The sequence below is a fragment of the Haemorhous mexicanus genome, chromosome 12, assembly GCF_027477595.1.
Source record: "Haemorhous mexicanus isolate bHaeMex1 chromosome 12, bHaeMex1.pri, whole genome shotgun sequence".
NCBI classification, from domain to species: domain Eukaryota; kingdom Metazoa; phylum Chordata; class Aves; order Passeriformes; family Fringillidae; genus Haemorhous; species Haemorhous mexicanus.
The window spans coordinates 16,410,030-16,433,686 of NC_082352.1; the positions used below are offsets into that span (position 1 = coordinate 16,410,030).

The 23,657-nt window shown below is 56.6% G+C and overlaps 1 protein-coding gene across 10 annotated transcripts; it reads right to left on the minus strand.

The window, feature by feature from the left end:
- Window positions 1–607: 607 nt before the first annotated feature.
- Window positions 608–16,526, minus strand: KIFC3 (kinesin family member C3). 10 transcript variants are annotated; one of them, XM_059857373.1, is made up of 21 exons: window positions 16,451–16,526; window positions 15,533–15,647; window positions 13,752–13,897; window positions 12,477–12,615; window positions 10,112–10,308; window positions 7,920–7,985; window positions 7,328–7,471; window positions 7,004–7,243; window positions 6,620–6,793; window positions 6,343–6,490; window positions 6,124–6,254; window positions 5,920–6,031; window positions 5,615–5,796; window positions 5,434–5,538; window positions 5,083–5,213; window positions 4,376–4,499; window positions 3,798–3,927; window positions 3,459–3,688; window positions 2,672–2,806; window positions 2,222–2,330; window positions 608–1,748 (listed from the first exon to the last, which is right to left on the minus strand). In XM_059857373.1, the coding sequence occupies exons 2-21, from the start codon at window positions 15,615–15,617 to the stop codon at window positions 1,723–1,725; spliced, it is 2,754 nt and encodes a 917-aa protein (XP_059713356.1). In that variant the 5' UTR covers window positions 15,618–15,647; window positions 16,451–16,526; the 3' UTR covers window positions 608–1,722. The 10 variants fall into 10 exon arrangements, with proteins under 10 accessions (XP_059713356.1, XP_059713362.1, XP_059713354.1 ...); XM_059857379.1 differs by lacking the exon at window positions 16,451–16,526 and adding an exon at window positions 16,076–16,444; XM_059857371.1 differs by lacking the exon at window positions 16,451–16,526 and adding an exon at window positions 16,114–16,243.
- Between the last annotated feature and the right edge of the window lie 7,131 nt (window positions 16,527–23,657).

A 23,657-nucleotide genomic window follows, 5' to 3' on the forward strand; every position in this document is an offset into this window, starting at 1 on the left:
GCACGTTTGGAAGGCTGCTCTGGGGAGGTGGAGTGGGGCCATCAGGAAAGCTAAAGCCAGTCCCCACACTGCTGATACTTCATCCAGTCAGTCACATTTTGGGAACAAAGGGGAGTACCTGCTCTGCTCCGTGCCTCTGGAGGAGGTGGCTCCAAAAGTGGCTTGTACAGCAAGAGGCCCTAGCACTGAGCCACTGCAGGACTGGCAGTGAGTGCTGCCTGCTTCGAGCAGCAGGACACTCACTGGGTGTGTGTCCTCCTGCTCTGCAGCTGCTTCCTGCTTTATCTGGTGATAATCCCATGCCTGGACCCCCATGGGGTGTGAAAAGGCTTTGCCAGCCACCAGCCTATTGCTGGGATGTGAGGTGGGGCAGCACAAGGTGGAGAAGGACATGGGCACATTGAGACTCACTTTGGATTTAACCACTGCTCTCCCGCTAATTGCAGGAGCCTGATAGCTACAAAATGGGATGGGGACTGTGCTGCCAGGCTGGCCCTGGGGCAGCTGAAGGGGAAGGATATGATGGGCTTTTCCAGCCCTATGGGAGGAGGGAAGAAGCACCCACCCCTCCTCAAGCAGGGTTCAAGAACAGCGCAGCGCAGGAGGATTGGCTTTAAGAGTTTATTTAAAATAAGTTTTGTTACAAAACAGGGTATTTTTTAATTATTAAAATACATAGAAACATCTAATCTTACAAAAGGCTAAATTTATTTTTCCCTTTTTTGTTTTTAAATAGAGTACGCCATGGAAGCGCGAGAGGAGAGAGTGGTGGGAAGAGCCATCAGTGCATCCAGCAGGGGCTTGCAGCAGGAGGAAATGCACCCACAGGTGGCTCTTCAGAGGTCCAAGGGCAGTGTCATCTCCTCCCACACCCCTGCCAACCACCATCCCCATACATAAGCCAAGAGGCTTTTGGACTGGAGGTTTGGGGTCTTTTTTGTTTGTTTTCCACTAGTTTTCCATTCCAAGACCATGTAAACAGGTATAAATATTTCAAACACTTTCATCTCGACCACACTGTGATCTCTCTTGACAAGACAACTGGTAAATAACTTTACAATAGCTTCATTTGAGACTGCTCCATCCCCCCTGGTGCCAGGTACCACAGGCAGCCAGTGTGGGGCCCTGGCAGCACTGGCACCATGAGGAACAGCAGCTCGGCTCATGCACAGCACCGGGGGCCTTCATGCAACAACAGGGCTTGAGAAACTGACAGGAAAGAGAGCTGCTGGGATTTTTTAACTTGGAGGAAACGCTGCTCTGAAAGACATTGGGCAGCTGCCCAGATGCAGTCTTGCAGGAGCTGTGGCCAGGATGGCCCTGTGGCAGTAGCAGAGGCAGGGCCAGGTATTGGTCTGGCTCTGTGCACCCCTTCCAGCTAGATCTTCTTGTAAAAGAAAAGCTGGAGAGATGGAGGGAGCACCCAGCAGCTCCCTGCTCTGGCTAGAAACATCTGTCCAGCAAAAATAAACTCACAGAGCTGAGCGTCCGAGGGGGCAGATCTCTGCCCAGCACCACTGTCCCCTACTCTGAGAGGGGGGCATGGCTGCTGGGAGACCCTGACCCTGTGCTGCTCATGGTAAGAGGTGCATTCACCCTCTGGTCATGGGTCCTGGTGGCCAAGGGAACAGCACCAAAGCCTTCATGTCTTCCAGCAGCCATCTCTGTGTCACTGTGAGGGGCTGGGTCCTGCAGCAGGTTGGATGCCATGGCTGGCACTCATCACAGGGGGATTGGCCTCAGCTTCCCTGAGGGGACAGATGCATGGGTTACAGCAGGCAGGGGCACAGCCAGCAGTGCCCCAGCCCTGTCTGGTGGCATTGTAGTAGGAGCTGGTAGCACAAGCATTCCCAGGAACATCCCTGCACAGTCCAGCAGCCCTGCCCTGCGTGGGGAGCGGGGTGAAAGCAGAGCCCTCCACCAGCACCAGCCGCAGGCACTCACCTGGCAGCCACGGCTGCCCCTAAGTCAGGCTGAAATCGAAGGGGAAAGAGGTTCAGCCTGCTGGCATTGCCCTCCCCTTGCCCTCCCCTGAGCCATCACAGTGCCTTTGAACCAGGGCACTCTTGGGGAAGTGCTAACCATGGCTAATTGGCTATTAACTAATGAGCTGACTACCGAGCTGCTCACTCCCCACTGCAGGCTTTGCCATGGGCTGTTGGTTGGAGCCTCCTGGGACAGAGGGACCCTGTCTGGGCTCTCAAGCTTTCCCACCACCCACCTGAGGTGTGGAGCTTCCTGCGGATGGAGGCAGAGCGACTGGAGAGCTGCCCTGGACTGGGGGATGCATGGCCCCGGCCAGGTGGTGCTGCAGAGCCTGGCGAGTCACCCTGGGAGGAGAGGGGACACAGCCCCAAGGTCAGGCCAGGCCAGACCCCAGAGGGAAGGAATGGGGATGGGCTCACAGGCAGATAGTTCATGCCTGGGTAATGGTGTCCAAATGTTCCCAGGGTGTACCATGGGGCTGCTGCAAAACAGGGCTTGGAACAGCCAAGGTGGCAGCATTGGCTGGACACTGCAGTTTGGGGACAACCTGCATCCCACCAGGTGATTGTCCCTAATGGGGTGGCTCTAGAGGAACATCCAACAGCTCTGAGGACCATGTGTAGGGGCAAAACAGGGGGGGATCCCTGAGGGTGATGAGGAAGGGCACCGGCAGTGTCTTGAGTACCTCCAGGTGCTCCTGGCTGGGCCAGGAGCCCAGCTCAGCCTTGCGGGAGACAGGACCCAGCTCCACAGAGCGAACCCTCTCGGCAAACTTCAGGGAGCACAGCGTCTCGCTGGTGTTCTTCTCAGCAGGGGAGACCTGTGCTCAGGGAGGAGCAGGCACAAAGTCACCCTGGCAGCTGCCTGTGCACCCTGGGGGCTCCCCCCTAGAAAACCTGCTGCTGCTGGCCAGTGAGATGCTATTATTAACCTGCCCCTCCCAGGCTAGCCCGTCCATCCACGCCTGAGCCAGTGTCTGAGCCAGCTGGATTCCCTGTCACCAACTGCCCCAGTGCGAGGAGCAGCCGGGAATAGCCATGGCAGGTGCAGGAGCTCAGGCAGCCCCCCATGGGGGGCTCAGTGTGGGTGCCAGCAGCTGGGAGTGGGGGGTCACAGGGCAGGGGTGGAGAAGCTACCAGAGCTTAAAATCCTCCCAGAAAAAGAGGGGATGGGGAGATGACAATATACAAAGAGACTGTATAATGCTGCCCATAGGGATAGCATCCACATGCAGGCAGGGAGGGCAAGATCGTGGACCTCTGAGTTAATTCCCCATTCCTTGGCCTTGTCTAGGGTGCAGAGACAGGAAAAGAGCTGCCACTGGCACCATGATTGCAGACTGCTCACCCATGGGTGAGGCCCATCCCTTGATTCCAGCCTCCCTCCCACCTGCCTCAGCACTGCGGTGAGGAGGGGCTCAGAAATCACAGTGACTGGCTGTGGGCATACAGGCGCTGGTGCCCAGCCCCTACCTGCACCATCATGAGGGTCTTGCTGTCACCGCTGAGCGAGTCCTGCAGTAGGTAGGTCAGCTTGGAGTTGCGGAAGGGCACGTGGCCCTGGCGGGAGCGCAGGGCGTAGATGACATCGCCCAGCGCCGACAGGGACTTGTTGATGTGCTGCGCCTCGCGGAGCCGGCTGCCCTCCGCGCCCGACCTACCGACCCGCTCCGAGCCTGCCAGGTCCACCAGGTTCAGCTTCCCTAAGGACACACAGCCAAACCCCACCGCTGGCATCAGCACCCAGCCCTACAGACCCCTGGGATGCCACAGCCCAGGTGCCTCAGTGAGGGTTTGCTGTGTGACACCCACCTGTGGTGCGGAGCCCCGTGCTGCGGTCCAGGCCGCGGACGGTGACGATGAGGAGGGCGTGGGAGCGAGAGCTGTGCTCGTTCAGGTTGGTGCACTCTGTCGCCCTTTTGATGTGGCCAAACTCAAAGACCTGGGAGAGCCCGGGGAGTTGAGGGGGTGAGGCCAACCCGCCTCAGTCCCACCACAAATCCCCTGTGATCCAGGGATGGCAAGGGATGTAACCCAAGCATCAGCCCCCACGGGGTGCCTGGCCCATCAGGGTAATGACTGCTGTCAGGTCTCAGCCTGGGTGATGCACCAAAGGCAGGGGGTGACAGGCAGGGCACTGCGGTGACAGCCGCACCCCACTAATCCCTCAGGAACTCTCTGGGCCCCACGCTTTTATTTTTAACCCCCTGTGGCTCATCCCATGGGACAGTGACCGTCACATCACACCCAGGGACCTATTTTGGTCCCTGTTGCTCCCCATGGCTTCAGAAATGCTCCCAAATCCAGGAGTTACACACCAAAGACCCCTCCCCAGTTCACTGCACCCCTGCTGCCACCCTCCTGTGCCCGCTGCCCCCATCTCCCCATACCTTGTTGATGTCCTCCACGCTCTGCACTCTGAACTCAGTGAGCCCGGGCACGTAGAGCTGCCCGCTGCCATCAGGGCACAGCTTGATCTCCAGTTTCTCCTGCGGCTCCTTCCCCAGCAAGTCCCTGGGCAAAGGGGCACTCGTTATCATTCCCATCCCAAGGGAGTGCTGGCATCAATTCCATGGCTCAGGGCTGTGTGCCAACACTGCCAGAGCAGCCATCTCTCCCCATGAAAGCTGCACATCCTATTTATAGACCTCAACTCTCTTGGCTCCCATGTGCCTGCTCTCACCCAGCTCAGACCCCGCTCCCATCCCTGCTCCCGGTTATTCTCATGGATGAGCACCCAGGCTCCTCCCCTCCTGTGGCTGGACTAGGAAGGAAAATACTTCTCATGCTTTCAGCTCCCAGTTACAAATTCCTAAATATAGTGTCCGTGGGCAAGGAAAGGGGGGGAGAAGGGGATGCCCCCACCGCTGCATCAGGGCCAGAGAGTGGGAGTGATGGCACAGCTGGGAGCCTGTGTAAGCGATGGAGCTCATGGGAAGGGCGGCGGGCACCAAATAAATTAAAAATAAATCCTTGCAGGGCCAAATGCAGTGCCCAGAACCTTGAGACAAACTGTGAGGCCTAGGAAGGGGTGAAGGGATGTGGTGGAGAGCAGCATGGGGTGATGTCCAAAAAAGCTTCTTGCCCATCCCCATACCTGAGTGCCTCATTGTAGATCTCGGCAGCACTGACAGTGATGGCGTAGTCCCAGTCGGCCGCTTTGCCCCGCACCTCGGAGAAGAGGAGCTGCAGGGCCCGCTGGTTGATCCCTGGGTTTGCTGCCGTCCCCTGAAGGTTTGAGGTGACAAACAGGGAAAAAACCCACTTGGGCATTTTATTCTGTATTTTTTCTGAGGAGAAGCAAAGCCCAGGGGGATGTTGTGGAGCAGCAGTGACCATCACCGCTGCACACCAGGTCTGAGCTGGCCACCAGTCTGGGTGATGGAGACTGGGCACTGGAGGGTGGGAAGCCAAGGGAGAAAATGGAAACAAAGCCAAGCAAACTCACCTCCATCGTGTAAGTTTTTCCTGCCCCTGTCTGCCCGTAGGCAAAGATGCAGACATTGTAGCCATCAATGCAGGAGGTGACCAGGGCTTGAACCTCCTGAAACACCTGGGGGAGACAGGGAAGAGCGAGGGGAAGGTGGCTGCCTCCCCCTCTCACATCAGTAGTGGACGGTAGCACCCACCTCCTCCTGGGACGCTTGTGGGGGGAACACCTTATCCAGCTCAAAGGACACCTGCTTCCCCTTGTGCAGGAGGTGCAGGACAGCGTCATCGTCAGCATCGAAGGTCACAGCGTTTGCTGCCTCGGGCCCCTCCCCGTCCTCTTTTGTGATGGGGCGGACTCGCCCAAAAACACGGATGTTTCCTTGGAGGAGAGAAGCAGGGAGACAGCCATCAAACACAGGGTGGGCTGAAGCATCCTGCAGCCAACCCAACCACCTTATGGGGACTCTCCTGTGTCACCTCTGGGACACCACACCCCGCACACCTTTGAGCCGCACCAGCTCGTTGTGACACTTCTTGCGGAGCTGCAGCTCCCGCCGGTACTTGCGCAGCAGCTCCCGGTTGGTGCTGTGCACCTCCTCAATGGCCTGGCTGATCTGGGGACAGTGGAGACCAGAGGCTCAACGACTCCCCACCACCTCCACCCTGCATGGAGGGGTGCTGGGTGGTGGTCCCGGGGGGGGCTCACCTCAGCCCTGGCGCTGCGCAGCGTCTCCTGGAGAAGCAGGGGGAAGTCGCGGACCTGACGCTTCAGGCTGTTGTAGTCATGGGTGAGGGTGCGCAGCGCTGGCTGCAGCGTCAGCAGGTTGGTCCGGACACCTGCAGGCACAAGGCAGGGTGAGGGGCAGATGATGACACACCCCAACACCAGTCAGGCAACCCTGCCAGCCCCCTGCACCGTCCTCACCTGCCAGGTTCTCATGCACCGCCTTCATCTCCACCTGGGCACGGGAAAATGCCTCTTCAATGGCGTGGTTCTTCTCGTCCTCCATCGCCTGCATCTCCTCCAGCATCTGACCATGGGCTCGCTCCAGCTCAGCCTCGTACATCATGATCTGGGAGAGGAGCAAGTGGGGGATGACACTGAGTGAGTGCCCACCTGCTGCCACACCATGTTACCTGGCAAGCACCAGGCAGGCAGAGAATGTGGGGGGAGCTCTGATTTACACCTATCACACTCAGACCTGAGCTCGGAGTTGAGCCTCTGTCTTCTGGGAGCTCTGCAGCTGCTGCTCCATTTCCTTCAGCACCTGCTTCTGCATCCCCACCTGTTCCTGCAGGTACTGGTTTCGGGACTGGGTCTCGCACAGGGCTTGTTTTACCTTGGCTGACTCCACCTCCACCGTCTTGATGATGTACTGCAGGGGAAAGCACCCACAGATGGGATGTGCTGGGGAAACAGCACCTGAAGGGCCTGGGATGGAGCTGTTGCTGGCCCAGGGGGAGATAATTTAGGAAATCGTGGTGCTGTGCTGATGTGCTCAGGGCAGAGACACAGGTGGCACTTGCAGGGCACCTACCGGGCACTGTAAGGCATCCAGCTCAACCAGAAAAAATGGTGAGCTCACCTTAATCTGCTGGGGCTGGGACTTGAGGCTGGCGATGGTCTCCTGGCTGTCCCGCAGCCGCCGGCTGAGCCGCTCCTCCTCCTCGGCTCTCTCAGCCAGGGAGTCCTTGAGCCGCAGCTCCACCTCAGCCAGGCGGTTCGTCTTCTGCTGCACCTCCAGGTCCAGCTCCACCAGCTTGGCCCGCGTCTCCTCTGCCTCCCGCTGCAGCTGGGACAGCTGCTCCTGCAGCTCAGCGTTCTCCTGGTGAAGGACAGGCAGCCAGGCCCATGTCACCCAGAGGTGCCCATCACCCTGCCACCACCACTGCCACCACCGGTGACTCACCTGCAGGTGAGGGCAGTCGCTGCATGGTGCCTGCTGCTGCCGCTGCAGCTCCCGCAGCTCCCCCTCCAACGCTTTCATCTCCTGCCGCAGGCGCTCGTTCTCGGCCGCCAGCAGGTCCCGGTGCTTCTCTGCATCCGTGCCACCCTGAGCCGGGAGTGGATGGGAGAGGACATGGAATCTCCATGTACCCCAGGGAGCTCTGGCCTGCTGCCCTCACGGATCCCCCAGCCCACTGTATGAAACAGCCCCCAGTGTGCCATTCCCAGCGAGTCCCTGCCTGCCCTTTGGGAATCACTTAGCCTGCTGCACTGATGAGCCTCCTGCTGCCCCCAGGGAGCCCCACCCCACAGAGGGGCTTTCACTTCCCACCACGGGGTGACAGCCCCAGGATCACCAGCGCCACACTGCATTGGACAAAAAATCCCACACTTTTGTTCCTCAGTGTCTCTTGGCCTGCACGGTCCAAACTGTGACCCTGGGGAGGTTTAATCCATCTCCGCCCACCCCGTGTTCCCTCTTCCTGCTCAGTGACCCAGAGCTCCAGCGTCCCTCAGGGCAAGGGTGGCTCAGTCCCATCCCAGTGGCAGCTCACCAGCTCCGAGCGCAGCCGGCTGATCTCCTGTGCCTGCTCCAGGAGCTTTGCCTTCAGAGTTTCCACCTGTCAACACAGACCAGGTTAACCAGGAGCCACCTCAGCAGCTTTTGGAGGAGACCCCGCGGTGCCGCCCCAGCCACCAACGTCCAGTCTGGCTCACACTTCTGTTATGCTTTAATTTTCCACCTGGCTCTGAGCGCCTGATTCACACGAGCTGATTAAAATGAGCATTAATGAAAGCTTTGCTTTGACCTTGTTTAACCATGGGTATAATTTGTCCATGTTGAGCACTAGGAGAAACCATTATTAAAAAAATAAAAAGGCATCATCTTCGGAGAAGGGAAAAAACAAACCCATCCATAACTGTGTTTGAAGAGTCAGAAGTGCCTTGTCCTGCCTTCACAACCAGCTTTGCTCTACCTTCTCTATTTTTCTTTCTAGGAAAGTTATCTTGGTACAAAGAGGGAGCAAGAGCTCTTCAAGAAGACCACGTGTCTGAGTCCCATGGGATGATGCTCTCCATCAACCCCCATCTGGGCATCTGCCCATCTCATGTAACCAGGCTGCCCTCCCTGCAAAACCAGGTGGATCTCAAAGACCTTCAACCTTTTTTTGTGCAGAGACCAGTGAAGTTCTCCCAAAATCTGCAGTTATTGGAATAAACAGCAGCAGTGATTGCTTGGTGAAGCCAGCAGTCTCATGGGCTGTGTCATAGTGAGATTTACCCACCTGCTCTGTCCCTCACTTGACCACCATCCCCTAGATCCCAGCCCAGCTCCCACTTTCCCCACTCCAGAAAGCTGCCAAAGCCCTCTCTGGGATACGCCTGGATATTGCCCCATCCCAATACCCAGCCAGCAACTGGCTCTCCATGGACCATAATTTAGGAACTGCTGATTAATAACCAATGCAGATGTGCTGACATGGGGCTGTAATTATTCAGCCACACCCTTGCAGAGATGGCAGCAGGGTGGGCAGCCCCTCTGTGTGCCCTGTATTTGGCACAGCTGGAAGCTGGAGCACCCCAGCTACAGGTGGGGAACGGCGGCGCTCCCAGCCAGGATTGGGATCCCCCTCCTTCCACAGCAAATCTCCCTGGCTCTGGCTGGGGGCCGAGCGAGCGCCGAGCGCCTGAGTGGGAAAACCCCATTTCCATATCCACTGAGGGAGATTATTAAGCTATTTTTATAAGTATTTTTAAGGGAGGGGAGGTACTGAGAAGAAAAGAGTCGCGGCTTGTTCTGGGAAAGCCGCCAGCCCAATCAGTCGGCGCACACGCCGCAGCCTGCCCACCATTCCCTGTGCCGTGGCGCCCAGAAACGTCAATGTTCCTCCTTCCCCTACCTGCTCGGGCATCTCCAGCTGCATCCTGCTCTCTGGACGTGACAGGGACTCCTTGGCAGCTGGATCTGGCTCAAGCCGTGGCCCGGCCATCCCAAAGCTTTGGAAGTTTGGGCCAGCTCTTCACTCCGGCCGGCGCCGGCTGCGCCTGCTGCCGAACTGGCGAGTGCAGGGCCAGATCCCGCTGCGCTCACGCTTGTGTCATGCAGAGCATGCCAACCAAATGCAGGACAATTACCTCCTCCTTTTGACACCCGTGGAACAAGCAGAACCTGACTGCAACAGCTTCCACAACAGCCACATGCAAATCTCTTTACGAGCAGCCAAAATTTCCATGTCCCTGAGACGACCCAAGCACTCGTGCTGAGGATGTGCCTGCATCAGTGCAGGAGGTGGTTTTGGGGGACTGTGTCACAGTGGACAAAACCTGTCCCTTCATCAGACAATTCTGTGCCTTCACATTCACTTTCCACCTGCTGAAAGTCACTAAAATTAAACTGCTAGGTCAGTCTAACAAGCTGACCCCACAGCAGCCGTCCTGTGCTGGATGGATGGATGACTGGTACAGAGCTGCATCCTGATGCCCAAAGCCCTCCTGGCCATGTCATATCAACAGAGCCACACAGCCTTGTCAGCACTATTGCGGTGTCACTGGGGACTGCAAGCATCCCAAAGGAGGCACAGCCAAAGCTGGTGCTCAGGAGCACCCAGCAAAGAAGATGCTCAATGATGGAGATCCTACACTCCTTCCAAGTGCAAGCACTCACTGCTACAGAGCTCCAGCCAAACCACAGCCTGATGCAGAAGACCGTGATGGACCCCTTTGTATTACCCTGTCCCCTCCATACCTGGCCTTGCAGCTGGAGAGAGAGGGAGAGCTCGTTGTTCTCCTGGGCAGCAAGCTTCTCCTGCAGCTCCAGCAGCTCCTCCTGCAGCCGCAGCTTCTCCTTCTGCAGATGTGCCATGGAGGCCATCACCTCCTGGATCACGGGGAAGGGCCGGGCCGTGGCCAGGCTGGCGCGTTTCCCACCGCAGAGCCTCCCTCCTGCAGCGTGAGCAAAGATGGAGCTGGTCAGGACACAGCCACCTCGCTGGGGAGCAGAATGCCAGCCATGGGGAGTCCCCAGGGGCTGAGCTGCAGATGGGAACGCAGGAAACTGGACTTGCACAGGTGCCAGAGAGCGCAGCGATGTGTCAGAGGCGCATCCTGAGTGCCAAGGTGCTCACCAGAGCAGGCCTGGCTAACAGTGGGGTCCAGCTGGCTGGGAGCCAGAGGGATCTGCTGGTGCCAGCAGAGCATCCCAGGCCACAGCACAGAGCACCTTCCCACACCAGTGCACCGTGACCCAGCCCCATCACACACTGAAATGCTGCTGCCTCGCTCAGATAACAACCGCCCTCAGCAGGACGCTGATTCACCCCGGCACCCTTTCTTCTGAATGAGCAGGTGCCCGTGGAAAAGCAGTGTGTGATCATGTCATTAAAGTCTGCGTCATTACACACAAACATAATGGAAGCAAATTTAAATTATACAGGTACCCTGAATGGCCATATTGCCCAATCCTTGTGTGTTTGGCTTTCTAACCTTCCTAGTATTATTTTAAACATCACTTTCTGCATGTTAATAGAGCCACCAGTGCTGACAGAAGCCAACCTGGCCGTACATCAGAGCCTACCAAATGACCTGGTAGTTCCCAGGAAGCAATGAGCTGGCGTGACTCATTCCCAGTGTGGGATGAGGCGGCAGGACTGACGGTCAGGATCCCGGCTGCCCGGCGCCCTTCCCTGCCTGCCGTGGATTTCAGCTGCTGCCACCAGAAACCTGAGGTTTCACAGGCAGGAGCTGGTGCTGGGAATCACTGTGCTGCCTGCAGGAAGATGCTGCCTGCTTCATGGAAAACGTCCTGGGTGGAAAAAGAGACTTTTTTGTCTGTGAGTCAGATTTTCTACCCCTAAATTGAGTTAAGGAGGCAGTGTAACCTGCAAAAAATGAAATGCTGGGACCAAACCCCAACTCTGCTGCTGACTGCACGCCCTGGGACTTATCCAGCAGTGGTTGCAGAAGTGATCAACAGGTTTTGTCTTCCTGCCATGGGTTGGATACCCCAAGACAGCACTGTCAGGTGCTGGCTTTTCTTTCTTTCCATGCTGAAAGCTCAGCCCAGCTCAGGCAGAGGACCGTGGTCTTCTCTTTAAAACCAACATACAAAAAACCCAAACAAAAACCAAAAATCCCACCCCGAAATCTCCAAAGTTGTCAGGAACGCCAGCTTTCATCCCCTGGGGAGTGTGCAGGGGTGAGACAAAATTCCAGGAAGCACCAGGCTCCTGTGGACATACTGCATGTCTGCACACATCATTCACACTAATCCTGGGCTGAGACCCAAGGCAGAGCCAGGTTGAGAGCTGCAACACTCAGCTGCAAGTGAAAGTGCCAGGCAGGAAAATCCCCCACAGATCATGCCTTGCTCCACACTCCAGCACCTTCTTCCTGTGAAAGCATCCGTGGGAGAGGAGATGCTGACCAGCTCTGTGTCACATCTCCCCCTGGGCAGATGTGCTGGTGGCCATGCGTGGTCTGAGTGTGGCAGGCAGGGTGTACAGTGACCGTCCTGCTTTCCAAAATGCAGAAATTTGCAAAATTCAGAAAGCCATTTGGAAAGACACCTGTCCCTCAGCTCTGCCCTGTAACCACTGTCAATGAGACCCTGAACCCCTTTCTCCTGCATCCCTGCCCCTTCCCAGCCACTACCCCACCTCAGGAGCTGCTCTAGGATGCAGCTGGGGACCAGGCAAGGAGCAGCTCCCAAGATGTGCCCTGACAAGATCACACAATTCAATCCTGACAGAAAAAAGACAGGAAACTCTGGGACTTTGGGATTTCCCCATCCTGGCACAGCCACGCACGCTGCAAGCGTTTCCACACATGTTACATTTTCCTTAAGAAAGAGGAAACAGCAGCAGGCTCATCAGAGCTCACCTGCTCTGCTCACCCAGCTCAATAATTCATCAGTCCCTGTCGGCAGCCAGCAGCTGGCTGGTGTTGGATTTCTCCTGTGCCCTGTTCCCACAGTGAGCACAGCCACACATCTACATGCACCCCAAAAGAAGAGAGGTTTCCTCGATACCCACTGGCAGATACCAAGCCCTCATCCCATCCCATCCCATCCCTCCTCCTGAGCACCCAGCACTGCATCCCTGCTCTCCCCTCACCTGCTTTCTCCAGGTTCATGGTGCAGGCTGCCTGCACCGCCGCTGGCTCACGGGGGGCTGCGGGCGGCTCCTCCGTGGCCGGGGTCGGGGCCCGGTGCCGCGGCTCCTCCCGCCGCTTGCACGTCGTGTCCCGCAGGGCCTGCGGCAGAAACAGGTCAGGGAGCTGAGACAGCGACTGCCCACACCGGGCTGGACACGGTGCCAGCAGCTGGCACTTCCCAGGGCTGGCCAGGAGGAGTGAGCAGGACAGGAAGTGCAGAAGACAGAGCAGAGGAGCTTGGGGAGACCCTCCCTCCAAGGGAGTTCTGTGTTGGGAAGCTGATACAATGAACTTATCATGGTTTTAGTTCTCTACAGAAAAAACTTTGCTCAGCTTGGCCACACAGCTATACTGAATATTTCCTATGGCCTTAAAAAGAAAGAGACTCTGACTTGGAGGCATGGCTCATGCCCTGTGGGATGGAGCTCCAAAAAATCAGAAGAAATCTGAAAGGAGCTTTCATAAGGCTGCTGTAAAAGGGGATGATCAGCCAACCTCACCCTGCTCAATAATGCCTTTTCTTTCTTAAACCTTATCTCAGAGCCTGTGGCATCACCCCACAGGCCAGTGATACTGGGGAAACCTCACTCCAGCAGAGGGGCAGGTAGTCGGTAGATGCCAGTAATTTGGGAGTAATTTGGAAGGAGGCGGCAGCATCCTCCTGGAGAAGCCCCATGTCTGCACTGCCTCTGCATCTGAGGCTCCAGAGGGGTTTTGCCAAAGGGAATTCATCGAGGCTGGTGTGTGATAAGAAGGTGTTTTCCTTCTTTTCAAAGAAGGGGAATTTGAATGATTTGCCTGAAGCCTGGAATGAACTCGTGGCAGCTACACCAGTACGTGGTGTCCCGACACTGTCCCTGGCCGTGGCACCCTTCCACCTCCTTCTCCTCCATCCCACTGGCAAACACCACCTCACGGCACTGCATTTTCTTATCACACCTCTGCCTTGATCTCTCCTGCCAGCATGACCCATAAGTGACCCAGAAAATGTTATTCTGTTATGAACACTGTTCCCATTGATGCCTTTTCACTCCCCAGAGATGCTTTACCCTCTCCACCCAGGCAGCAGCTCTGCGTGAGGCACATGCTGCTGGGGTCCAGACACAAACTGGTTGTGCTGAAGGGGGGAACAAGTTGGCTCCCACCTGGATGGCCCAGATGGGTGCAGGGCATCCTCCCCATCACCCTAAAACTGCCCTCCCCATACATCCCATGGCTGGCTCAGTGTTCCTCACCTGGAGTGCCCGGCAGAGACCACGGGGGTTTGCAGAGTCCAGCCAGCTCACGCTGAGGATTTTATGTTGAAGCAGTGCAGGGAGCAGAGGAGCCCGGGGAGAGGCGCCTGCTCCGCCCCCAGCGCCGAGCCTGTCCTGCCCACGGCCTGAGATGGAGCAAAGAGCATCACTGGATCCACCTGAGAGCCCAGCACAGACACAGCCTTCGGCCAGCTCAGCAAACCCACCTCCTCCTCCTCCTCCTCCCTGCTGCCGCCACCACACGGCGTGGCAGAGACAGCGCATGACTTTTATTAAAAATGTTAATTATGTTAATTAGAAAAATTAGCCCTCCGGGGGGCGGAGACTGGTTGCCAATGACTAGTAATGAGAATTCAGGGTGTAGCTTCCGTCTGGCCTTGGCAGGACCAGATCTGTGTCCCCACCAGGGATATCCCAGCTCTACCCCTTGCCAAGCTGCTCCGCTTCCTACGATCCTGTCTCGGAAAAGCTGCCAAAGCCAGCTTGCATCACCAAAACCAGACAGACGGACCCTGACGGCGTCACCTCCCTCCACTGCCCCCAAATATTTCCTTCATTTGTCAGGCAGCCAAACCCAAAAGCAGCCAGGGCAGCACTTCCCTGTCCTGCTGAGCCACACAGAAGGAAACATAAACTCAAGGAGCCTTCTCCCCTGGCTGTCCTCCTCTGCTACAGGAAAAGCAGCTGGCAAGGGCTACATCCCACTTGGGGACCCTGTGTCCCCCCCACCTGTCTGCCATAAGTGCTGCCACCATTGCGGGTGGCCAAGTCTCTCCTCCAGCTGGCAGGGAAAAAAATCAATCGCTCACAAATCAAACCTCAATAATGCAGCCTTTTCCCCCCTAAAACCACACAGAGGAAGTTGGGCCAAAGGTGGAACCAATGTCCAGAGGGAGATGTGCCCTTATTCAGTTAGTCCATCACTCTGGACTTCTTCCCAGCCTCTAATTATCCATGACATTTTGCACAGGCCATGAAAATTGAGCATTTCCAAAGTGCTGGATAACAGGCGATGAGCTCCCCATCCTGGCACCTTCAGCAGCAGCCGTTGGGCAGAGAAAGAGCTGGAAACCCTGGTTTTAGAAGCTTTGGGGCCAACCAGCATTTGGCTGGACTGGCCCGAGTGCCAGAGGAGAAGTTGTGCCCAGAGAAGTGGCTGCCAGCACAGAGGGATGAAGGCAAATGCTGAAGCCAAGAGCAAAAGAAGTTCAAACAGGGGGGTTCAGCCTCCCCCTTTGCCAAGCCCCATTCAGCACCACTGGTGAGGGAGGTGGGAAGGGCTGTTTCCCAGCAAGCGGCTGCAGGTTGGGGCAGGCAGCTGCCCGCCTGTCTGCAAGGCAGCTCAGCCTCCACAGAGCAAACTCCAACTAAACTCACCCATGGGGTCCATGAGCCAGAGAGGGAGAAGGAGCTTTTCCAAGGAGCCAAGGCTGGGAAGAGGCAAAGGGCCTGCATTCACCCTGCCATGCAGATCACTCTGTTTTCTATCTTACATGTTAAATTTTAACCTTTCTCCCTAAGTTTCCCGCTCGGAAGGGCCAGCAGGGAGATGGAGGCAGCCCTCTTTTCTCACCAGCAGGCTGCCCAGAGCTTTGTGCCTGCTTCTGAGTCCCGGTTTCTCAAATCTTGACCTTCATCCGGAAAGAAATGTGAAAAATGCAGGCTGGCCTGTTCCCAGCCTCTCCTTCCCCAGTGATCAGGGCGTGAGTGCAGCAGGCTGAGCCCCAAGGGGCAAGGACAAGCCACCGTGCTGTACTCACCGTCCGGGGCAAGGTCCTTGGTCTTCCAGGCGGCTCCGGCGGAGGGCCCGGATCCCAGGTGCCAGGCGCTGCGGGATGTGATCATGGCACGGGGGTCCCGAGTGCAGCAGCACCTCTGCGGAGAAGCGCAAGGACGGACATCTCAGCCGGTCTCAGTGTCCAGCTGTAAATCCCAGTGGGACGTTTTGGAGCAAGGCACGACGGTAACACCAGCTCCGACTCCCGAAACCCGCAGGAAGTTGCATCAATCCCGTTTTTTGCTCCCGAAAAGGCGACAGCCCCGGGCTCCCTCCGTGCTCCCAGCGGATGTGACATAAACGGTGTCTGTAATTAATTTACTCATTCCTGAAGCCTCTCCAGGCCCCTCCTAACCTCGGGCTGGGTCTGACTTTAGGTAGAGTTAGGAACTCGGGACCACGGGCAGCCCTGCAGCCGGGCGGCACCGCACCCACCGCATCTCAGCGCACACAATGCCCTGCACGGCACCGCCCGCTCCGCTCCGCGCACACCGCCCCGCACTGCACCGCTCCGCTCCCTCCGCACCGATCCGCGCACACCGCTCCGCACTCGCCGCTCCTCACCGGGGCCGCGTTCGGCGGGGAACAGGACGCGGAGCCGCCCAGCCCACCGCAGGGTCCCTTGTTCTCCCGACCGGCGGCTCCGGGCGGGCGGGACCCGCAGCGGGGCGGTCCCGGTGCCGGCGCAGGAGGCGCAGCCTCGCTCCGCGCAGCCCCGGTGCCGGTCCCGGTGCCGGTGGCGCCGCCCGCCGCGGGCTAACGGGGAGCCGCGCTCTCGCCGCGCCCCGGGCGCTCCGTGCCAGCGCTCCCAGCCCGCAGACAAAGAGAGCCCCGGTCCTGCCAGGTCCAGCCCGGTTCCCCGGTGCCGGCGGTGCCGGTGCCGTCCCGCGGGGCCACTCACCGGGCGCGGGGCGGCGGCAGCAGCGGGGCACCCGGCACGGCCCCGGCCCGTCCCCGCCTTCCCGAGCACTTCGGTAACGGAAGCGCCGAGCTCCGCCCCGCACTCGTTGCCACGGAAACGCGTGAAACCCCCGACGGGCGGCGGAGGCGGGACTCCCCTTCCCGCTCCGGGCAGCGGCGGCGGCTCCGGGAGCGCGGGGCTCCGGAGGGGCGGCCCGGCCGTCTGCGGTGGGCTCCCGGTGCGTCCCCGGGGCACCCGGCCCCTCTGGCCGGAACCCTGGAAGCGCAGGGGAGCCCCGGCGCTCCCCGTGCCCTTCCCAGGGCGGCCCGCCCCACGGCGCTCCCCTGACCCTCCCTTGCTATAGCGCTGGGACTCCCGGGGTGCCCCGGGTACTCCCAGGGTGTCTCTGCCATTCCCACCCCAAGCCCGGCGCTCTTCAGAGAGTCCCAGTGTAAGTGCCCCCCACCTGTGCACCCCTCCTGGCATCACTCATCACGGGGACCCTGGGGGACCATGGGGACAGTGGCGCTGATGTCCTACACACCAAGGACCCGCCTACCCAAACTATGCCCTCCTCACACTCTGTCACATCCCCACTGCTCCCAAACATCCGCTGGCAGCAATGCCAGCTGGCACCCCAGGCTCATTGGGCCCAGGGACACAGATATCACATGAAAAACAAGCTTTTTCTAACCCAGAGGCATGGAGAAAACAGCCCCATGTGCCAAGACCTCTACAAAAGCCCTGGTGTTGGAAAGGCAACAGAAAATTCTGCTTTAAATATAATATATATGCATTTTTAGGGTGTGATTAGTATCTGCCTCCCTGTATTGCACACACAGCGTTCACGGTAATGGCTGGTTTGGGTGACACGAGTCACTCATGACTTGTTCACGGTAATGAACTGGCAGTACCGGATATTCCCCATAACAAAGCTGAACTTGGCATCCTTGGTGGTGGCAGCCCTGTGCCCATGGCTCACATCCGCCTGATGGCAGGCTGACCTGTGTCCCACGTGGGTCTGGGAATGCAGGAGTGGTGTACCCTGGGAAAGGAGGGTTTGATGCCAGCCCTGTGCTGTGCTCCCCTCAGACCACATGTGTTCTCCACCTCCTCTCACCACACTCAATCCCAGCCTTTTGCTCACTCCTGGCCAGGTTTGGAGCAGGATTCAGCCTTCTCTCTTCATCCTGGCCTGTCCCTCTTGGACGTCCTCAGAGACCCCCCAGGAGACACTGCTCCACTCCCTGTCACCAGCCAGCCACATGGTGAGGGGTGACAGGGAGTCACTGGTGTGGGGAGGACAGGCTGCTCTATCCACTCACCCCAGAGAGAGGGGGCTGTGAAGGGTCACCTCCATGTCCCCATGCCCCTGGCACAGAGACTTGCCCCTGAGAAGCCAATGCCATTCTGGCGTGGCAGCTGCCTCCAGCTCTGCACTGCATTTGCCATTCCCCTGCAGCCAGTGAAAACCTCCCAGCCTCCCCCCGCCCTCCCCCTTCCTCAGAGGTTTATTGGCATTCCCAGCATGGATCCTGGCATGGATGGATAGAGGTGTGTGTGCCTATAGACACACATCCATATGTACATACATTTACCCATTGGGGCCCTAAGCAGTGTCTAATTTGCATGAGTAACCCATTATCTGTGCAGCTCCTGAGGCTGGTTTGGGATAATATTGACACACAGAAAGTTACTTTCCCCTTTCCGATAGCAACTGTAAAGCCATATCATCACTGACTTCATTTATGAGCTGTAAAGAGTAAAATAAATGTTTATGTAATTTACTTTAACTGGTAAGTAATTTCCTGGCTTTTGAATGCTTCAGGTTTTTAATGGTATTGCAATTATGCAAAGCACATAAGTTGTATCAATTACATCAAGTAAGTCTACATTAAGCAGGCACATGCATGAATTCCCCAGTTTAGAAGAATAACTCAATGAATAAGCATGGAGTAAAATCTGAGAGGCAGGAAGGGTTCTGTGCCAACAGCCCTATTCAAACAGTCACCTGTGAGCACTACAAAACCCACCCCTCCCAGCTGCTGGGCTGTTTTGGGCAAGGACAGCATGGCTCTCTGGCAGGCCCAGCACACCAGGAACAGCCTCTCCAGGGATCCAGAAGTGGGATTGCTCTGCCTGCACGCTGCTGGCCAGGTACCAGCTCCCTGTCCCTGCACTGTGATGCTGTTTGGCTCAAGGGAGCACTGTGGATCCCAGGGGATGCCCACTTGCTCCTGGACATTCTGGGGGGCTGGGGGCAGGAGGCACACACGGCAGCCTGTGCAGGCAGCAAGGACCCTGCTCGTGCCCCCCTCTCTGCAGGGATTCACCCACAATGCCTGGGATAAGCTCAGCCTGGTCCCCCAGCGATGCTCCCATCCTCCTTTCCTTGGCTGTCACGTCTCCGTGACCTGAGCGAGCACCGGCTGACGACATCGCCGGAGGTATTTTTAGAAATGCCGCTTTGCAGGCAGGCAGAGGAACGGCAAGGAGGAGCAGGGCTGGCCGCCAGCAGCACCTCCTGCCAGCGCCCAGCAGGTAGCGGGAGGGCTCGAAACATCCATGACCATCAGGGCTAAAACATCTGCCCTGCGCGGACAGCACCAGCCCGCCACCGGGCACCCTGCCCGGGGACAGTGACCTTGGCTCGGGTTTAGCTCTGCTTTTAGCCCAGCCCGTGCTGAAGCTGAAAAGCATCGCTGCCGTGGTGTGGTGAAGTCAGGCAGGTTAATTTGCCTTTTACTTGGATGGAGGGAAGCTCCAGCGATCGAAACACATCACCGAGTGGGGCCCTTTGTATTGGGTGTTTGTTCTGCCCTGAGCAAATATTTAACCTACATCTGTAAGACAGCTAAAAAATCCCCCGAATGCCAGAAAAAATGTAACTCCTCCTACTCTCCCTTGGAGCAACCTGATAACCTGGTCTAGGAATGCAGGCGGGAGCACCCCTGATACCTGAAACCTATTGTCTGTTGGGATGCTCCCTGTAGAAAATTCCCACCAGAAGCATCAGACAGCGTGAGAACGTGTCCCCAGAGCACAATTAATTATAAACCAGCTCATTATTCTAATTTTGCTCCTCCTCGAGGAGGTGAGGGGATTTCTCGGCTTTGCTGAGGCAAGGTTTGCCAAGCCGACATGAAATGCTTTGCAAAGCAGGAACGAGCCCCCTGCATTCCTACATTCCTACATTGCCATTTCACACAATGACAGGAGTTTTAATTAAGTCTTAGCATGCTCCTGAGAAATTTAATACTCATTTTAAAGCTCCCTAGTTGCATTAATTCAACCCCGAGGCTCTGATCCTTGCGATAGGGTTGTGTGGAACTGGGTGGAGAGCAGGAGCTAGGCAGGGGTGTTTCAAGGATTGCTGCCAAAATCCAACACACTGGGATGCTGCTTCGGCTGGTGGTGGTGTCTCTGCAGCTCAGCACCTTGGCCAAGCCCCTCGAGCCAGTTGGGCTGGGTTTGGGCAGCCCAGGGCAGCCCAGAGCCTGTCCACAACCAAGGATCTGGCTGCTCCAGCTGGGAGCTGCTGCATGCCTGGCTCAGCTCTGCCTGTCCCCCATGCAAATCTCCTCTATATCAAGCAAATGGCAAAAGCAACACCTTTTCCAACCTGCTGCATTCAGGCAGATAAAACCTCTGCTGTGCTGGCAGCCAGGGCAGTGCCAGGTGAGATGTAGCAGCAGCTGGGTGGGTGACTCTTCCACCCTTTCAAATTTCTTGTCTCGGACTTCAGTGCACACCATCAAACCAAACCTCAGCCTCCTTCTCCCTTTCACCTACCTTTTGTCTTTGTCATATTTTTCAGCTGGCTTCAGGAACAGCCTGGGTTTGGCTTTAATGCCTGTGCCTTGCCTAAACAAAACAGTGCTGGGCTCATCCTGTGCCTCTCTGGCTGCTGGGGAGTGGGGAACTGCTCTGTGGGAGGACTGCAGCTCACCTCCTAAGTCATTAATGTTTCATGGCATTAATCAACACAGGCTCCTGCTTATAAAGCACTTCTTAGAAACAAGGCTAAGAATAAGCACGAGGTGTCCTTGCTGAGGCTAAACCCTCTCTGCTGGCTGGGGGATGCCCCTGCTGGTTGGAGCAGACCCAGAGAGGGAGCAGCTTGACACCAAGCGAATTCCATCTGGGCTATTTCAACCAGCAAATGAAAATTCTGGCTGTACTGGACAGAAGGCTGCATGCCAGGAGGAGATCCTGGTCTACCTGGTCTGGAAGGAGCCCACCAGCACTCCCCCAGCCAGTGCTTACAGGGCATCCCTAGGACCCTCCACTTGGGACCTTGGGTGCTTTCTGCAATTCTTTCTAACTAAAGAAATGTCTGAGGATAGAAGCTGCAGGTGGGCAATTGAAGCTTTTAAGAATTTTACTACTTCTGGTGCTCATTTTCTCCTTGAAGCCAAGCCCCCACAATGACACTGAGCCTGTTCCCCTGGCTGGGTGACACTGGTGACAAGGTGTGCAAAGGCAGGCTTCCCTCTGCACAGTCAAAAGGGAGTGGAGCCATCTCTTTAAGAAACAGATTCAGTACTCAGCAAACCCATTTATTTTTAGTGCCCTCCAAAGAGTGCTTGTCTTTGGAGAAGGAAGGAAGCAAGTACAGTAATTCTGAATAATTTAGGGAGTAGAGTTTTGGGGCTGTAGAATATGGCTGTGCTATGCTGGGGCAGGGGCTGGAGGAATGCAGGGCTCACTAATAACATCCAGCTGATTAAGGCATGGGCAGAGGTAAATCAGTGAGAGCCTCTGCAGGGAATAGGGAAATATCCCTGTGGTCATAAAGCAAATGCAGCCATGCAAAGGAAAATAACGTGATGAGCGATGGGCTCAGCTGCATCCTGGCTGCATCGCGAGAGCTGCGCCCAACAAAGGGATGAATATGCAAACGAGGTGGGATACTCACGATGGAATTAAACAGCTTTCCTGCTAACCGGCTTTGCCTGCTCGATATCCAGCTGCCTGCAAAATCCCACTGAGAGTCCATCCTGGCACGGGCACAGCACGCTGCCCCCTCGGGTCCTTGGCTGGCTCCGTGTCACCTTTGTGTGCCCCAGGGATGCTCCGCAGGCACGGGCTCAGGGCTGGGCTGTGCGGGATGCTGGACTGATGCTGCTCTGCAGCTCTGGCACCAGGGAGATGGAAACAGGATCCTCCCAGGGTCACCGACACCCGCTGGGGACAGTGGACATCCCAGGGCTCACACCGCGCTGCCGGGAGCCCCACGGTAGCAGGACACCAGCAGAGATCCTCCACCCCAGCCTGGGCCCTGCCCTGCCCAGGTGTCTGTTGTATTGCACTAAATCCATTTCCATCCAGTCCCCATTTCCAGAGGAATGCTCCCACTGCCTCCACTCACTGCTGGGTGATCTCTTCCCCACTTTTATCTACACTGAGCTGGAGCATTCCAGCCCACCCCATGCCATCACAGCTTCCCACTCACCAAGGAAAAAGGCTGAGGTCTTTCTAGGTTAACTTACTGTAGGATATTTCATGGTAATTTAATTATTATGGATCTAACTGGGACCAGACTTTATTTTTTTTTTAATTCTAAGGTGCAATTGAGAGGGTGAAGAAAACTGCACTCAGCTAAGAGTGAGTCACCAAAGAGATCCATGAATCTACCTGCCAAAATTTTACTGGAAAAACTGTATTTTCTTGTTAACACAAAAATAGATGTATAACTACCACAGCCACCCATCCTGTTTCAAAACAAAAGCAAAATTTTATGTTCCTGTGTTGGGGCTTCAAAGATTCTTTCTCAGCAGACTATAGAATTATAAACTGCACCCTCAGTGCTGGGATCTGTCCTCAAAGCAGGCTTTACACCCAGTAAGGGTTTTCTGCTTCCTGGCTGAGACAGGGGAAACTGGGGAAGACAAGCAAAGGAAACACCGAATTCCAGCCTCCTGCTGTGGTTTAGGGAAGGAGGAGCAGCACAGCGCTGTGCAAGGCTATTTTAGAACAGAAAAGTTTTACATCTACACCCAATGAATATTAAAGAGCCACACGCTTCCCTCTGCTGCCTGCGCCCGGCGCCGCGTGAGCTGATTTAATTCCTCCTCATGGAGAGGAGCAGACCCACACCCAGATTTTCATGCATGTGCCTCAGAGGTGAACGGGATGTGAAGGGTGAACCCGAGTCTCCTCTGCCAGGGGATCCCTTCAGCAATCACTCACAACTGGAAAAACAAGGAGACATTAAGGAAAAGCTGGCTGTGCCAGCAGGGTTTATGCAGACTGAGGTGGAATAACTGCCAGCTTGCTGGGAACTCCAGGTGAACCTTCCTGGGCTTCCACATCTGTTTGCAGATCCAAGAGGTGAAACAATAAGGGTGAGATGGAGAAGGAAATGGTACACAAGGTGGGAGCAAGGCATGGCCGGGCCACTCAGTATCCCAGCTGAGGTGGGACCAGGGCTCTCTGGGGCTCAGGCATCTCTATTCACTTATCTTCAACTTTAACCCACCAGTCAAAATGTGCAGCTGAATTAACCCCCTAGGGAGCAACAGCAAAATAAACACAGAGCCTGTGTGCAAACATCCAGGGATGTTCCGTGAAAACAACTGTAACCCAAAGGCATTGAGCTGGTTTTCATCCCCAGCCTTTGATTTTGACACAGACTATGCCCTTCTTGTCCCCAGCCCCCAGCGCTGCTCTCACCTCTGGAGCCATCCAGGCCAACCCTGGTGCTGGGCACTTTTTCTGGAAGCATCCTCCTCCACAGGCGAGTCTCCTCATAGTGCCCACGGCTCTGCAGAAGCCCTCGGGGCTGTGGCGCTCATGCTCCTCACCATGGGCAGGGATGCTCCCCACAGCCTGCATCCTGCTCCTCCTGCTGCTCCAGCCCTGCACGGACAGTCCTGCCAGCACCCACAGGGTGTGCATGGCTCAGCACAGCCGGGAAGGGGCACTGAGCTCTGGGTATGGTCCGTGGGAAGCCCCTCTCAGGCACCAGGAGAGAGCTGGGCTGGCTGATGCTGGCAGCAGCTGCCTGGGGTGGGATCCTTCCCCATGCTTTCCCACACGTGGTGCCACAGGGCTGGCACACCAGCATTGAAAAATCCTTGTCTTTTCATCAAAGGCTTTGTTGACTCTGTCTCAGCCTCAGGGGTTCCTGAGTGCAGCCCCCCTGCAGTTCTCCTCTTCCCTGATTACGGACCAGTAAATGCTGTTGTAAAGATGGTCCCTAATG